This window comes from Megalobrama amblycephala, linkage group LG20 (genome assembly GCF_018812025.1).
Source record: "Megalobrama amblycephala isolate DHTTF-2021 linkage group LG20, ASM1881202v1, whole genome shotgun sequence".
NCBI lineage: Eukaryota > Metazoa > Chordata > Actinopteri > Cypriniformes > Xenocyprididae > Megalobrama > Megalobrama amblycephala.
The window spans coordinates 20,308,489-20,323,525 of NC_063063.1; the positions used below are offsets into that span (position 1 = coordinate 20,308,489).

The 15,037-nt window shown below is 35.1% G+C and overlaps 2 protein-coding genes across 2 annotated transcripts; one reads left to right on the plus strand and one right to left on the minus strand.

Annotated features, from left to right (window-relative positions):
• Positions 1–345: 345 nt before the first annotated feature.
• mrpl10 (mitochondrial ribosomal protein L10) lies at positions 346–4,182 on the minus strand. The gene is made up of 6 exons (XM_048170248.1): positions 4,164–4,182; positions 3,687–3,787; positions 3,051–3,220; positions 974–1,138; positions 747–891; positions 346–667 (listed from the first exon to the last, which is right to left on the minus strand). Exons 2-6 carry the CDS (start codon positions 3,724–3,726, stop codon positions 411–413), a joined length of 777 nt encoding a protein of 258 aa, XP_048026205.1. The 5' UTR covers positions 3,727–3,787; positions 4,164–4,182; the 3' UTR covers positions 346–410.
• pnpo (pyridoxamine 5'-phosphate oxidase) lies at positions 4,046–9,019 on the plus strand. The gene is made up of 7 exons (XM_048170247.1): positions 4,046–4,278; positions 4,681–4,805; positions 4,939–5,038; positions 5,123–5,176; positions 5,332–5,460; positions 7,613–7,683; positions 7,803–9,019. The coding sequence occupies exons 1-7, from the start codon at positions 4,090–4,092 to the stop codon at positions 7,966–7,968; spliced, it is 834 nt and encodes a 277-aa protein (XP_048026204.1). The 5' UTR covers positions 4,046–4,089; the 3' UTR covers positions 7,969–9,019.
• Positions 9,020–15,037: the final 6,018 nt, after the last annotated feature.

Genomic DNA, 15,037 nt, shown 5'->3' on the forward strand with positions numbered 1-15,037 from the left:
CTTTCCAGATGTGTAAGCTGTATTTGGAATATTTCAAAATGTCTCACTTTCAACATTTGATATGTTATCTATATTCTATTGTGAATAAAATATAAGTTTATGAGATTTGTAAATTATTGCATTCCTTTTTTTATTCACAATTTGTAGTGTCCCAACTTTTTGGAATCAGGTTTGTACAAAATATGAGGTAATATTTTATTTAAAAAACGCAGGTAAAAAAAAAAAGTAAAATTGGACATTGAGTAACTACAGTACTGAGATTTAACCTTTGTGACAAGTAGCCCCAGTCTCCAAAATATGCATTGTGGAAATTTAAGTGTGGTATACAAATGACCCAAATGCAGCTTTAAATAATATCATTTTATTATATGCATTTTGTCAATCTCTTCATCCATGTCTATTTGTAAAATTCAAGCAGCTGCTTCCTGTATTGTAGAAGCATCTTTATTTGTAACGGCATTTGTGGCGTCCCCAGAGCCCTGCTGTTTGACATACTGCTGAAGGAGGGCAGAAAGATGAGCTGGATGGTGTCGTAGCATTGAGACAGTCTGTGAGGTCATCATGGTTAGACCACCAACTAGCTCACCCTGGATAGTGGTCATAGACGGGAGTTTGGAGTAATTGAGAATGCCTTGATACGAGAGCAATGTGTTCTCTATACAAGCACCTGAAAGATAATGTTTCAGAAAGCCTGTGAGACAATACCAACTTTTTTGAATGCAAGTTCATGTATATGGCACACTCACCTAACAGCACCATCTGAGGACTGCGTCTCAATGCTTGCAGCATTTCTTTAACTTTTGGCTCTTTACTAACAAATATGACAGTCTGGCCAACAAATAGAGGCAACATGTTACTGTAAATGCTGTTGTTGAGGAAAGACCTCGTCACCTGCAAGGAAACACAAATAAAATGTCACACAGCAGTAGCTCACATCTCGACAGTGGTAACCATCACTATAGCTTGGCATTACCTGGTTTGGAAAGAACTTGATACTGATGTTGTGTCTTTTCAGTTTGTGTTTCAGCTGTAATAGGTCCTCTGCATTGATTGCATTGTTTTGGACCACAGCAATCATCTTACACTCCTTAAACAAGGTTTCTAGGTCTTTCCTCAACAGAACTGCCAAAGTACTTTCCTAAAAGAGTTGATATATACATTAATGGAACACTTAAAATGAAACACATATTTATACTATACATTTTTATTATATATTTTATAAAAAATATTGTATAATACATTATTATTATTATTATATGTTATTATAGTTTTTTTTTTTTTTTAAAGAAAGCAAGCTGATATATACATTAATGGCACTATGGAAGCTTGTTTCTGCAAAATAATTATCCTTTTTTATATATCTTTTATATTCTTAAGTTTATATCTCACCATTCTGACTTTTTTTCTTGGAACTGAGTTTATATCACAATTCTGAGAAAATAATATATATAAAGAGATATAAACTCACAATTGTAAGATAAAAAGTCACAATTAACCTTTATAATTATTCTGTGCTGAAAACAAGCTTCCAGAATGGGACACTTAAAATGACACTCTATAATTATAATATATTATGTGTAAGTATATAATACTACAGGGTTAGTTCACCCAAAAATGAAAACAAAAATTATCATCAATTACTCACCCTCATATCAGTCATCTCAAACCCATGAGACTTTAATTCATCTTCAAAACACAAATGAAGATATTTTAAGTCTGAGAGATTTCTGTCCCTCCATTGACAGTTCACGCATCTACAAATTTGACACGTCAAAAAGTTCATAAAGAACTTCATAAATCTAATTCATATGCATCAAGCAGTTTAGTCCAAATTTTCCAAAACAAGATAACTTTGTATGATGAACAGATTAAATTTAAGCTTTTATTCACATATAAACATTGATCAGCGAACATAAACAGAACCTCAACCATACTTGATTGACACACAAGAACAAACCTCATTGGTTCTTGCGGAAGCTCAAACGTGCTGTGTAACACGAGAATGATCCTCATTGGTTCTCACACATCAAGCAAACATGCTTGAGCTTCAGTTTACCACAACTGATGTGTGCGTTGATGAATGTTTATATGTAAAAAAAAGCTAGTGTTGTCAAAAGTACTGACTTCGGTACCTATCGGTACTGAAATTTTAAAAATGTGACGCTTTGAGCACTGTTGAGCGGATTCGTAAACATCTCTGATTGGCCATTGTGTTGACGCGCTCATCGGATATGCCTGTGATTGGCTACAATGATCAACGCGTGGGAGCATTTGAAAGCACACGGAAGTGTTTGAATTTGAAAGCATTTTGAAAGTGGGAGCGCGAGCGATTGAAAGCAGGTGTCTAACAGTGGACCGATCCGCGATAGACGCCTGCTTTCAAACGCTCCCGTGTGTATCTGTGTAAGCGCTTAGTGAAAAGATTAATTGATGACTATTTACAACGTTTTTACAGCGTTGATCATTGAAGCCTATCACAGACATATCTGATGAGCTGTGAAAACAACGGCCAATCAGAGATATTTACGAATCCACTCAACAGCGCTCAAAGCGTCACATTTTTTAAATTTCAGTACCGACTAGGTACCGAAGTCGGTACTTTGGACAACACTAATAAAAGCCTAAATTAACTCTGTTCTTCATATAAAGTGATGGAGTCTCTTCTAAAAAAAATTGGACTAAACCGTTTGATTCATATGGATTAGTTTAATGATCATGAACTTTTTGAAGTCAAATCGGTAGTTGCGTGGACTGTCAATGGAGGGACAGAAATCTCTCAGATTTTATTAAAACTATCTTCATCTGTGTTTTGAAGATGAACAAAAGTCTTACAGGTTTGAAAAAACATGAGGGTGAGTAATTGATGACAAAATTTTAATTTTGGGTGAACTAACCCTTAAGTATATAATATTATTATATATTATATAAGAAAAAGTGATGAATACAAGTATTCATGTAGTCTAATTTAGAACTGATGACAATTCACTTGAAATCAATAAACTTAATCCTTCCAATATAGATAGTGTTTAGTAACTACAGCAAGGATCAACCTCTTCAGTCTTTCTGACTCGTCGAACCAGAGCACCAGGAGGAGCTGCAGGTGTGGGGGGAATGTACTCCGTGACAGCCAACAACTTCTGCTTGAGAAAGTGTACTGGCTTTCTGTGACGAGTGACAGCTTTGGAGCCGTGACGAACACTTTGGGTTAATGGCAGCCATCCTGTAGTTTGACATATTATGAATATTGGTATAATTAACATTAAGGATACAATAAACATTCATATTCAAAATATGATATGAATGTAAAGAATGACACAAATTATTCAGGAATGTCATGACGTCATGTTCTTATGAAAACAAATACAAAGGTTTGACGAAAATCCAAAGTGGCAGCATACATACAGAATGCTAAATATAGAGCGATATACCAAATAACATAAAGTAAACTGTACAGAGTTGAACACACATTTCCAATAAGCAGTTCAAATAAGAATTGCACAGTCCCTGATAGATGATGGTGATGATGCTGTACAGTACTACAATACAGCTTCATAGAGTCTTTCATCTGTAACTTTACAATGGAGTTCATAGCTTAAATGTAAATGGCCGATGACTGCTTGTTATATATGGTATTTAGTTCTGTTTTTGGTAAAACTCAACACTGCAATATCAAAACAAAATCTTACCCGCTTTCGGAAGAAGCCTGCCACACAAGGTCGCTGCCATCTTGATCCGGATTTGACGTAACAGGTTTGTTGTATCGTGATTACAAAATAAAAGTTGTTGCCTGTCATGTTCATGTTTTTAAAAAAACATAAATATAAATAGAAAAAAATACCTCAAAATCTCTTTTTTATGTTTGCTAGTTTTTAAGTTTACAAACTATACAAAACAAAATTTTACATTTTTAATCGTGTGGGCTATTTTGAAAATGTTAATTAATTATCGAATATACAATTAACGATTAACTATCACGTATTTATTTCTTTATTTTGTTCAAAAATTAAAGGTTGTTTACAAAACGAATTGAGTTTTCATAACATTTACGTAAGAGCGTGAACGTGATGACGCAGTTTTGGAGCTGCAGGCATGAAACGTCTTTTGAGCTTCTGCACATCTAGGAACATCAGCAAAATTGTGAAGTTTATTGAACCCAGGGTTACCTTGCCAGTCCGCAATCCTCCGTTATTTACCTCGTTTTTCTGCAGGGAATTTACGGACAGCGGCAGCAACATGGACCTGAGTAACATGAGAAAGAGCTATAAGAGCGATCAGGAGGTGGGAGGCATATATTTTGGGCTTTGTGGGGTTGTTATATCAGGTGTATGTCTATGACCTCAGACCCTATTCAAAATACGTATTGCACAGAGAAACGGTGATTTTTACATCAAAAAGGCTTGACACGAAGAACGGTAATTTTCTGCATTAGTTGTATAAAGCCTTATTAATGTAATTCTAAAATATTGTGCATTTTATTTATGGTCTGCAACTGACATACGTGCTTTCCAAATGCCTTTGAAAAATGATAATTAATTAAAGCACTGACCTTATGCATTATCAGTTGACCTTGAAAGCTGTGCTTCCATCAATCTTTTACTAATTAAGATCATATGGAGAGAATTAAGTAAATAATTAATTTATAATTATGTATACATACTATTTCTTAATTTCATCCTACAGTGTTTTGAGGAAGATCAGCTTGCTTCTTTAGATCCAATTAAACAATTCGGCAGCTGGTTTGATCAAGCCACTAAATGCCCTGAGGTGGGGGAAGCCAATGCAATGTGTCTTGCCACAGCCACCAAGTAAGAAGATCAGTGCAGTTCATCAGTATATGGGAATATACAGAGTAGCTTGAACTTTTGGCTATGTATATAATAATGCGATAATTCACTAATTTAATTTTGCCCAAACGCATCTTTCTTGTCTCTTCTAAAGGGACGGCCGCCCCTCTGCACGCATGGTCCTTCTGAAAGGTTACAGCGAGGAGGGATTTCGCTTCTTTACCAACTATGAGAGTAGGAAAGGTTCAGAGCTGGTGAGTCTTTAAAATAACATTTTATCCAGTATATGTCCATATGGGTTTACATTTGCAAATTGCCTCTTTTTTTCAATCATATAGGATAGCAATCCCCAAGCCTGTCTTGTCTTTTACTGGGAACCATTAAACAGGCAGGTGAGTGTTTTTGGATAGAACTCAGAATGTTCTCCAGCAAATTTCTCAGACATTAGATCATTATAATATTATCTTTGGTTTTAATATTTGTCAAAAAAGTAGTCTTTGATTTTAGGACCTCATTGTATTTATTTTAATGTTTTGTGCACAAACAGATTCGTATTGAAGGCACTGTAGAGAGAATCCCGTACGAGAGTTCAAGTGAATACTTCCACTCAAGGCCCAAGAGCAGTCAGATCGGTGCTGTTGTTAGCAGGCAGAGCACCGTAATACCGAGCCGACAAGTGAGTATCACTCCCAGCTATCCTATAGGCCTTATGTAGCCCCGCCCCTTTTCAGCACTGCGCTTGTTGTGCTCTGTCTGCCAGTTTGTATTTCCACTGCATGAAGGTAAGATCTTACAGATTTATAAATGAGCCGGTCATTTTAAAATCTTCCCGGTCTACTGACATTTGTTATGACATCCGCTTCAAACATTACAATGCCCATGATAACTTTTGTTAACTCTACAATAAGTAAATCCACTTCACTAGTTAATTACTCTAAGACAATGATGCCATAGAAATATACAGATCTATCGCAAAAACGCAAGTTCAAAGACAATATTCTAAAGATGGCTGCTCTCTTGTTTCTCTGTGCACAAGGTATCCTAGTTTATTATTGTTAAATAAAACTATTAAAAAAACATTTTGTTAATTGAATATTAGATGAAAAACTATCTAAATGAAAAGTGGAAATATTCTCTTGGCAACTAACTGAAAGTTAGCAAAAAAGTTGAAGCACTAAAATTACTAACCGGAAATTAGGATTGCAAAATTCCAGGAATTTTCAAAGCTGGAAACTTTCCATGGGAATTAACGGGAATATATGGGAATTAATGGGAATAAACAGGGAATTTGCAAAATATATAGGTTAGCCTATAACAGGGTACTTAAATGTAGTTGAAAAAAATATCTTGCAGCATAATTTTGGTTAAAGGTCCCGTTTTTCGTGTTTTTTTTGAAGCTTTTATTGTGTTTATAGTGTGCAATATAACATGTGTTCATGTTTCGCGTGTAAAAAAAAACACAGTATTTTTCACATAATTTACTTATCTGTATACCGCTGTTTCCACTGTCATAAAAACGGGCTGATGACTTCCTTGTTCTATGAAGTCCCTCCTTCAGAAATACATAACGAGTTCTGATTGTGCCAGCGGTTCCTGTGTTGTGATTCGACAGCAGTTTAGCGCATCTTGCCCGGAAAGGTCACGCCTCTTACCATAACGTGGAGATGCACCCGCTCAGTGTTATTGTAAGCATGTCTTTAATTTAACCCTATCAATTTGAGCCGGAATCAGACCCGGTGATTGGACTGCGGGATGAAAATAACAGCGTTTCGACGACATGGCGACAAACACACTCTACAAACGCAACTTTTAGTGACGTCATTAAAGAAGGAAGTAGAGGGATGTAGTCCAAACTGGCCATTCGATGTAGGCGACTTCTGTTAAATAAAATATCTCGCTTGGCATTGAACTTTGAGCTTTAAAATTTTACAGATTTTATTTATACTCTAACAACAACATTACACACTAACTAAAGTTTGAAACATAGGATCACGAAGAACGAGACCTTTAAAACAACCGTATTTAATGCAATTTTTACCCTGCACATTCCTCAGTCACATTCACACAGCACACTACTTACTGCAGGGCTATTGAGGCCACACCCCCTGCATGCACTGTGCATTCCCCCAGTCCATAACATGCACATTTGATCAAAAATACAGAAAGAACAGTAATATTCAGCAGCACACCTGTTTCCAACAATGATAATAACTGAGTATCAAATCAGCATATTAGAATGATTTCTGAAGGATCATGTGACACTGAAATAAATAACACATAACAATTGCTGCAATAAAAATATATTTATTTTACATATTTACTAAATTAGAATTAATTGAATGCGAAAAATAAATAACTGTTATTTCATGTTATGCCCAAACAAAATGTTTATATTTGTTTTTATATGATGCATTTTATATAAATATTATAAATTTATGTAAATTTCCCAAAATCCCCAATTAATTCCCATAAATTCTCATAAATTCCCATACATTCCTGTAAATTCCCATAAATTCCTGTCAAGTTTCCAAATTGGAATATTTCCAAAATTCCCCAGGTTAGGTTCCCATGGAAAGTTTCTGGAAATTTACCGTAAACTTTCCGCCCCTTTGCAAACCCTACTGGATATGAATAAAAACTAAAACTGATCTAAAACCAAAATTAAACTAAATAAAATAAAAAAACATTAAAAATAGCTATAATTAAAACTAATATATATAATATAAAAATAAAAGCTCATTCATAATATTATTAAAAAAAATGTGCACAATCTATTTGTCTATTCAGCACCTGTTTTATTGACCACTTTTTGTGTGTACCCCTTAAAGTACCTGAGAGAAAAGAATGCAGAGCTTGAAGAAAAGTATAAGGACACGGATGTACCGATGCCAGATTACTGGTGCGTAATCTTTGTTTATTAATATCAAATTCCTATCACTGTTCTTATTAAAACTTTTTTTGTTTATTTTATAATTATTAGCATTATTATCATCATCATGGATATATTTTTTTCTGCAGGGGTGGATACATTGTGAAACCCTCCTTGATTGAGTTCTGGCAGGGTCAGACCAATAGATTACATGACCGAATAGTATTTTTGCGGCCAAAAGAGGGAGAGACTGAGCTGGGGGATATGCAGCATCAAGCAGAGGGGGGCTGGATATACCAACGCTTGTCCCCTTGATAGTCTACATGCTGTGAAATCAACATCACCGTCTGTGACATCAATACATCATCATTACTTGAAAGCAGCTGTCATTTATAATGCCATTAGGGCATTAACTGACAAGTGAAGACCTACTACTCCATATTCGACCTACATTTGTATTGTCTTAACCAAAACCAGGAAGGAGACTTTATTTGTTGATCATTCTAAACATGATTTTATGAATATAAATCATGCGTAGCATTACAAATGGTGCTTTGCTGCCGTGTTTGTCTTTAAGCCTTCAAAACTGACAGTCCCACTTAATATTAAGTGTCTTTACTATGTACTAACATTTAAATTAGTCTTTTGATACAGTGCACTTACATTAGTATATACGTTGATTACAAGTGTACATACTTATAGAGAGTATATTAGTATATACGAGTGTATATACTTGATTTTGCATTCTACTTATGTTTAAAAATGCTTGCATGTAACTACAGCTGTAGTTAATTTCATCATTAATTACACTGTTGACCCTTTCCTTAGCCCTTAACCCACTTTTAAACCTAACCATACCATGAAACCTGTCCCCAACCTTACCCATCTATAGCAGCAAAGGTGTTTTGCGATACATGCAATAATAAACGCACAATAAATACAATATACCTAACATTTTTTTAATGTAAGTACATAGTAGTTAAAGACTCGCAATATAAAGTGTGACCAAACTGACCTCAACATATCCTTAATCTTTTACTTGTAAGTGCAAAGTCTGTTGACTATCTAATGTTTGTCAGTAATTGAAAAGCACAGCTGTACTTGCAGCCTTAACTGTTGTTTCAGACATAGACTTTGGACTTGTCACAACAAAAAACATCCAACATGTTGTTGCTCTGTTTGTACATCATTCATGAGTCATACAAGAAATATTCTTCAAGACAAGTGTGAAATATTTCGATTAAATTGCTTGTTATAAATGTGCCAAACTTAATGTTGACCTAAAATAATTGTCAATTTGGATGTAGTTCTGTAATGACTGGTGACCTTTTTTGTAAATGTAAAATAAAGTAGTAAACCCCTTTAATTTTTGCAGCAATGTCCATTGAGGGGTTTTTTGCCAGCAGATGGCAGTGGCGTCAAAACAACTTGTGCTCTTGTGCTTTTTCTACTTCTACACATTTCATCACACCTCAGCAATGTCAATAAAAATTTTATTTAGCACATTTTAACAATAACTTTTAAAATATTGCAGTAAACAATATAAAAGTACAGATTAAACAGGGCACATTAAAGCTGTAGTGGTAGTTGGAGAACTTATCTCTCACATGCTCTGACTTTGGCTGTCCATGCCCCAATTTAAACCCTTTTTATGGTAAACTGATAAAATCAGAGATAAAATCTTATGTACAACTGAATGTTCAACCACAAAAAATAACATAAAAACACGTCATCAAATGCTAATCAAACTGCAAGCTAAACAACATTGTTTCCCACATGTTTTAAGATTAGTTTTTACACAATAATGTACATTTTTATGACCATTGTCCACATAAAATGAAATTAAAAAATGAAAGGATCGTATGAATTATAAATGAAAGTTTATTCTTTTCAGGTATTTTATTTGTCCCACAGTGATAATATTGTATTTTATGAGCATGGCAATATTTTGTTTACAGGAAATATAAACCACTTAATATTAATTTTGAAGGCTGCTTTTAAATTAAAGCACGGGCTGTAAAAACAATCATTTTCTGTTCCAGTGTCGTCGCTGCGTCAGAGGTAACTCCGCTCAACAAACACATTTTTTCCACAAATAAAAATGAGTAAAATTGAGTTAATGTGTATGCAGGTATAAACAGTCCCCAAATGGTATGCTTTATCTGCGTGTCATTTTTCCACATGGCTCTTGTCTGTCCGAGCAGTTTCAGGGAAAAGGCTTGGGTTTTCTGCCAGAGTTGCGCGAATCTTCTTCTTCTCCTTGAACCGCCCAGAATGGGAGACTTTGACGTGACGGCCCTTGGTCGCAGATTTATCCACTATTTTTTCTAGTCTGGCATCCAAATTGCTGTCTGCTGCATCGTTGCCCAGGTCTTTATTTGCATTGTTGGTGCTGAAGTCAGGCGGTATTTCATAAAGGACCTTCGCCTCTGACTTCTTTTTTCTCAGGAAGGTGAGTTTCCACCATGCAGGGTCGGCCATGACAGGTGCGAAGAGGAGATGCTAAAGCGGTAGACCTATAACATGAATACAGATTTGTTAGGTAGCTAGAAGTGAAAGATATTGAGTAATGTTGAAAATATAGATTCAAACTTATTCAAAAACAGTTTTTTATGGCCACTGTCAACTTTATATTGCTCACTGTAAGGCAATATTATCTGCAGAACCACTTTGGGACTATTTACTGTGGGCCTATAAAACATGAAACTAAATTGGAGGTTTATACATCTGAGATTAACAGTGGGTAGAAAAAATAAATATTCAAAATGTATATTTTTGGCCTTCGTGAAATAGTAGCATAAAAACTAGTTTTTACAAAGTAAGCGTTCTTGCTATTTTTTTCTTACACATTATAAATGAACTGTCTGCAGTACAAATATTGCTGCATTTTAGAAAGCTTTAAGTGAGAGATATTGAGTAATGTGTTGAAATATGAACTCATAACTTAACAGTGAGTCTGCAAGCTGCTTAATTCTCCAGTGCATAGCATAACACTCTCATTTATCACCCAAACTCTCACTGTTTTTGCCCTAGGATGTCTTTTTATGGATACAAAAACATTAGTGCATCTGAACATTAGCATGAAGGCTGTTTTGCATACTTCTAAGCAGCAAAACTAATTCTATAAGGTCATATGTGTGTCTTCTCATTCAATGATTAGATTAGAATAACAAGAGGACACCTGACTCTGCTGCTCAGCTGTTTAATTAATGAACAGCACCACTGGATCCCCTGTCATTCCCCTGAGATCTGAGATGCACCAAAATAACATTGCGTGAACCATGACACATGAACATCAACTTGATGGACAACTTTGAATTTCATCCCACTCCGATTACATTCGTTATGTAATATTGGACAGGGTATAGCTATTGTACACATCACAAAGCATGTACAATGATTTACCCTTGTAATAGCAACCAGTGTAAACACAGGAGACTCACACACCTGCATACTGGCAACAATAATGTGAAATGGCTGGTATCACACAAGGGTGTGACATCTGGTCCCTTAGCAACATTGTCATAGTCATCATTAAATACAATGTATTAAAGAATGTGTCATGGTTTCTCCATCGAATTCAGCAGGTTTTATAGCATTGGTCTGAGATAAGATTTCAAGTATCAGTTCTTTAGAAGGCTCTAGTAAACACACCCTTCACTTGGCAGTTGTCATCCCATATACTTCAAAGTGTCTTGTAGAATATTGCTCATAGAGGGTTCATGCAAGAAAACGAGACAGCGTCTCCACGTGAATATAGTTTTTATGGTGAATTCCACTAAAACTTGATCCTTTCTGACTTTCTGACTTTGGGGTGGATTTCGTTTTTAGAAAGATACAAACATCAGATGTAGATATAGACCTACACTGATAAAAATGATTCTGTGGTGAAGTAAATTTAAAAAAACAGAAAATTTTTTGCTGTTGTTGTTTTTTTCAGCTGTATTTACAGTTTTGTCATTGTTGTTAGGTTTAGTAACTTGCAATTTTGTGACATCTGGAGTTCATTTTCTACTCAAAATGACACATTCACACTTAAAAATGATCGGTCCCACTTTATATTAAGTGGCCTTAACTACTATGTACTTACATCAAAAAATAAGTACAATGTACTTATTGGGTTCATATTGAATTGCAAAATACTTTTGCTGCTTTTGAGGTGGAATACAGGTAAGGTTAGGGAAAGCTTTGGTGGTATGGGTAGGTTTAAGGGTAGGGGTAAGGGTTAAGGGATGGGTCAGCAGTGTAATTATAAATGTAATTACAGAAATTAATTATAGATGTAATTACATGCAGGTGTTTTTAAAATATAAGTACAATGTAAAAACATGTATGTACACAATAAGTGCATTGTATCATATTATTAATTTAAATGTAAGTACATAAAGGCCACTTAATATAAAGTGGGACCAAATTATCTATCGAATGTTACCATCATTGTGTATTGTGTACCAAGTATAGAAGTCTCTGTGTTCGGGTGAGTGCTGCATTATTTCTATTATGTAAATATGGTGTCTATATGATAGTTATTGTATTATTTACTGTAAAAACATTCAATTAATTCAATGTTATATTTGAGTAAAAAGTTAATATTGTTAAATTTACTTAGTTAAGTAGATGTTACTTAATTCTATAGCTGAAATTAAATAAATCAAATATAATTAAGTAATATTAACTTAATTTCTTTATGAATGTTAAGTTCAATAGTAAGATTTTACTTGATAATAACAGGTAAGTTGTACAGAGCAGTAGCAGTAAAATTTGTTACAAAAAATTGTTACGAGAATTTTATCAAGTAAATCCTACAAGTTATTTTTTTTCAGTCTATCTATCTACATTCTTGCATAATTTAAAGAATAATTTGTACTTTGTATCTTTCTAGCATGTTTTTATTTGCCACCTTGCTCACTGAGGGTTGTAAGACAATCTGCAAAACTACTTTGGAGCAATATTTACTGTGTAAAATGGTTCCTTGTGAGGGAATCATCATATTTGGGGGTCACTGGCATAAAACAGTTTGAAAACCCCTGCCATAAAGGGCCAGAGACAATACCAACGGCCCTAATTTAACACAAAACAAAAAATATTTTCATGTAATGTTGCATTGTCTGTCAATAACGAAATAAAGGGGGGCATTTTATAAGGTAACAGAGACTCTCTACCGGATTTGTCACTGATCTTCTACAATTACATAACGACCGGATTCAGTCACTTTTAGAGGCAGCTACTTTACTCTTTCACCTTAATTGCACTTAGTTTATTGTGGCCAAGTAGATTGTAGATGTATAGGAGATCTTATTGCACTCTGAAAATTACTGTAAGGTTTAATCCTAGGAGAGTCAGGTGGTTTCCTCAGCTAGGGTGGTGTGAAGGTTCATTTAATGGTTTTATTGTTCATGCTTTTTGATTATGTTGAATTATGAGCCACAGCCTGCGTACTCAAAAAGTCCCATGGATGTGCATTTGAGAATTTTACTCAAAGATTGATTCATACCTGATGGAAAACGTTATAAAAATGCATTCTAGAAAATACAAAAATAGTAAATACATTTTAAATAATAAAAATATTTGTATTTAATAGTTTGCAGCTAATTCTTAAAAGTCACCTGACCGTGTACAAGACGCTCAGCTACTCAGGAGGTATATCCTTAGAGCTAGATAATAAGTTACTTTGTTTTCCTCCTTGTGTGACTGAGCAGCACTAAAGAACCCCAGAGATCACAGAGAAAGCACAATGTTCCTGTCTAAACCTAGGAAATCACTAACCAAGTTCAAAGCCTTCCCGGTGATACAAAGGTTTGAGGAGAGGAGAGGTTAACCCAAGGACAGCTAGGCCCTGCCGTATTCAGAGCAATCATAGAGGGTGTCAAGTTTGACTGCAAGTCTAGGCCTGGACATCATATTTCCTCCGTTTGTGTCCCATCTCTCTCATCTGGGCCCTAACATGGCATTTTAAGCTTCCCATTTAGCCTACAGCCTCTCAAGGGAGGCCTTCACTGAATCGTTTGATCTTAACAGGCTGTTCAAATCTGTGTTTAAAATGACCTGTTTGTTAATTTTACTTTAAATCCTTTCATTTTTTGCCTGTTGTTTTAAATGGTTAGGACCAGTTTTTTTATTGCACTGAACAATATTTTATGAAAAATGCATTTAAGATTTAAAAAAAAAAAAAAAAAAATCCTGACAAACTAAGAATGGCAATTATAATCTTCTTGTCTATACAAAAAAAAAAAAAAAAAAAGCAAAATGAAGAAATACAAGAACAAATGCAATTCACCGACAATATTTTAACAATGCTTCATACTTAGCATCAAAACACAAAAGGAGCATCTAATCAGTCCTCACCTGAAAAGTTGTGTTCACTTCTTTCAAAAGTGCTCTTGGTTTAGATGAACAGGTGTCCAGAAGAAGTTAAACCATTGTCGCTTTAACAAGCTGCCCCCTGTGTTCACTAACTGACTCAGGTTCAGTGTGCTGAGAGCTGCTAACACCTTCTCACCTTTTTGCTTCCCCTTCTCTTAATTAATCTCCCTCCTTCTGAATGTCTGCTTTGAGTGTAACATCTCATGCTACAGGTGTTCTCTTTCCCCTTCCTCTCTCTTGGTCCCTCCCTTCCTCCCTCTCTCTTTATCAGTCTTGTTTGATCTCCCTCTCTAAGACAGCAGCCTATACAGCCTCACACAAATGCACTGTTTCAGTCCAAGTTGAACATTAGGTCCAACCCAGTGCAACATGAGTAAATGTTACAGCCATGTGATCGAAAGAGGGAGGGCGATCTGAGTGAACGACCTCATGGGAGCGTGAAGTTGGTTTAACATTTGCATGGTCAACCAAAAAGGTAGAAAATCAAGACCGACTGCAGAGAAACTATTTCAATACAGTAAATAAATGCCAGTTTTAATCTATGCATATAGTTTTGTATTAAAATAAATATCTTTCCTATAGCTACAGAGGCCATAGTCCACTCTCGTGTTATGAGCTGCATCACACTCAAAGGAAACAACAATGTAATTCTTTGACTGTGATTTTCAAATGCAATCCTTTCATTCTGTGCACTCTTTGGTTTTTATAATTGACATACATAGATAGATAGATAGATAGATAGACCTTTTGACAAAGAAAACATAATATGTTCGACCTGGTTTATTTGTATTCTATATGCTTTTCATACTGCCAATGCAAAGGTCAGTGGTATTTATTCACACATGCATTCTTAAATGTGGTTTTTACAAAAAAACAGATTTTTTTGTGTGGATTGTATGAGGTTTTTATAACAACAGAAGGACGTTTGCCACCTGAGCTTGTTCCCAATTTCACCTCTGATGTTTAATTTTGCAAGGCCACCAGACAGATGATGCTCGCATTTGCATAATGTGGGGAAATC

Coding starts and splice junctions, on each gene's coding strand:
- mrpl10 (XM_048170248.1), bottom strand. CDS start 3,726: ATGGCAGCGACCTTGTGTGGCAGGCTTCTTCCGAAAGCGG. Junction 1,139..3,050: donor GAGTCAGAAAGACTGAAGAG/GTTGATCCTTGC, acceptor CAACTCTTTTAG/GAAAGTACTTTGGCAGTTCT. Junction 892..973: donor TCAAGTTCTTTCCAAACCAG/GTAATGCCAAGC, acceptor GTTTCCTTGCAG/GTGACGAGGTCTTTCCTCAA.
- pnpo (XM_048170247.1), top strand. CDS start 4,090: ATGAAACGTCTTTTGAGCTTCTGCACATCTAGGAACATCAGCAAAATT. Junction 4,279..4,680: donor GCTATAAGAGCGATCAGGAG/GTGGGAGGCATA, acceptor TTCATCCTACAG/TGTTTTGAGGAAGATCAGCT. Junction 5,039..5,122: donor GTAGGAAAGGTTCAGAGCTG/GTGAGTCTTTAA, acceptor TCAATCATATAG/GATAGCAATCCCCAAGCCTG.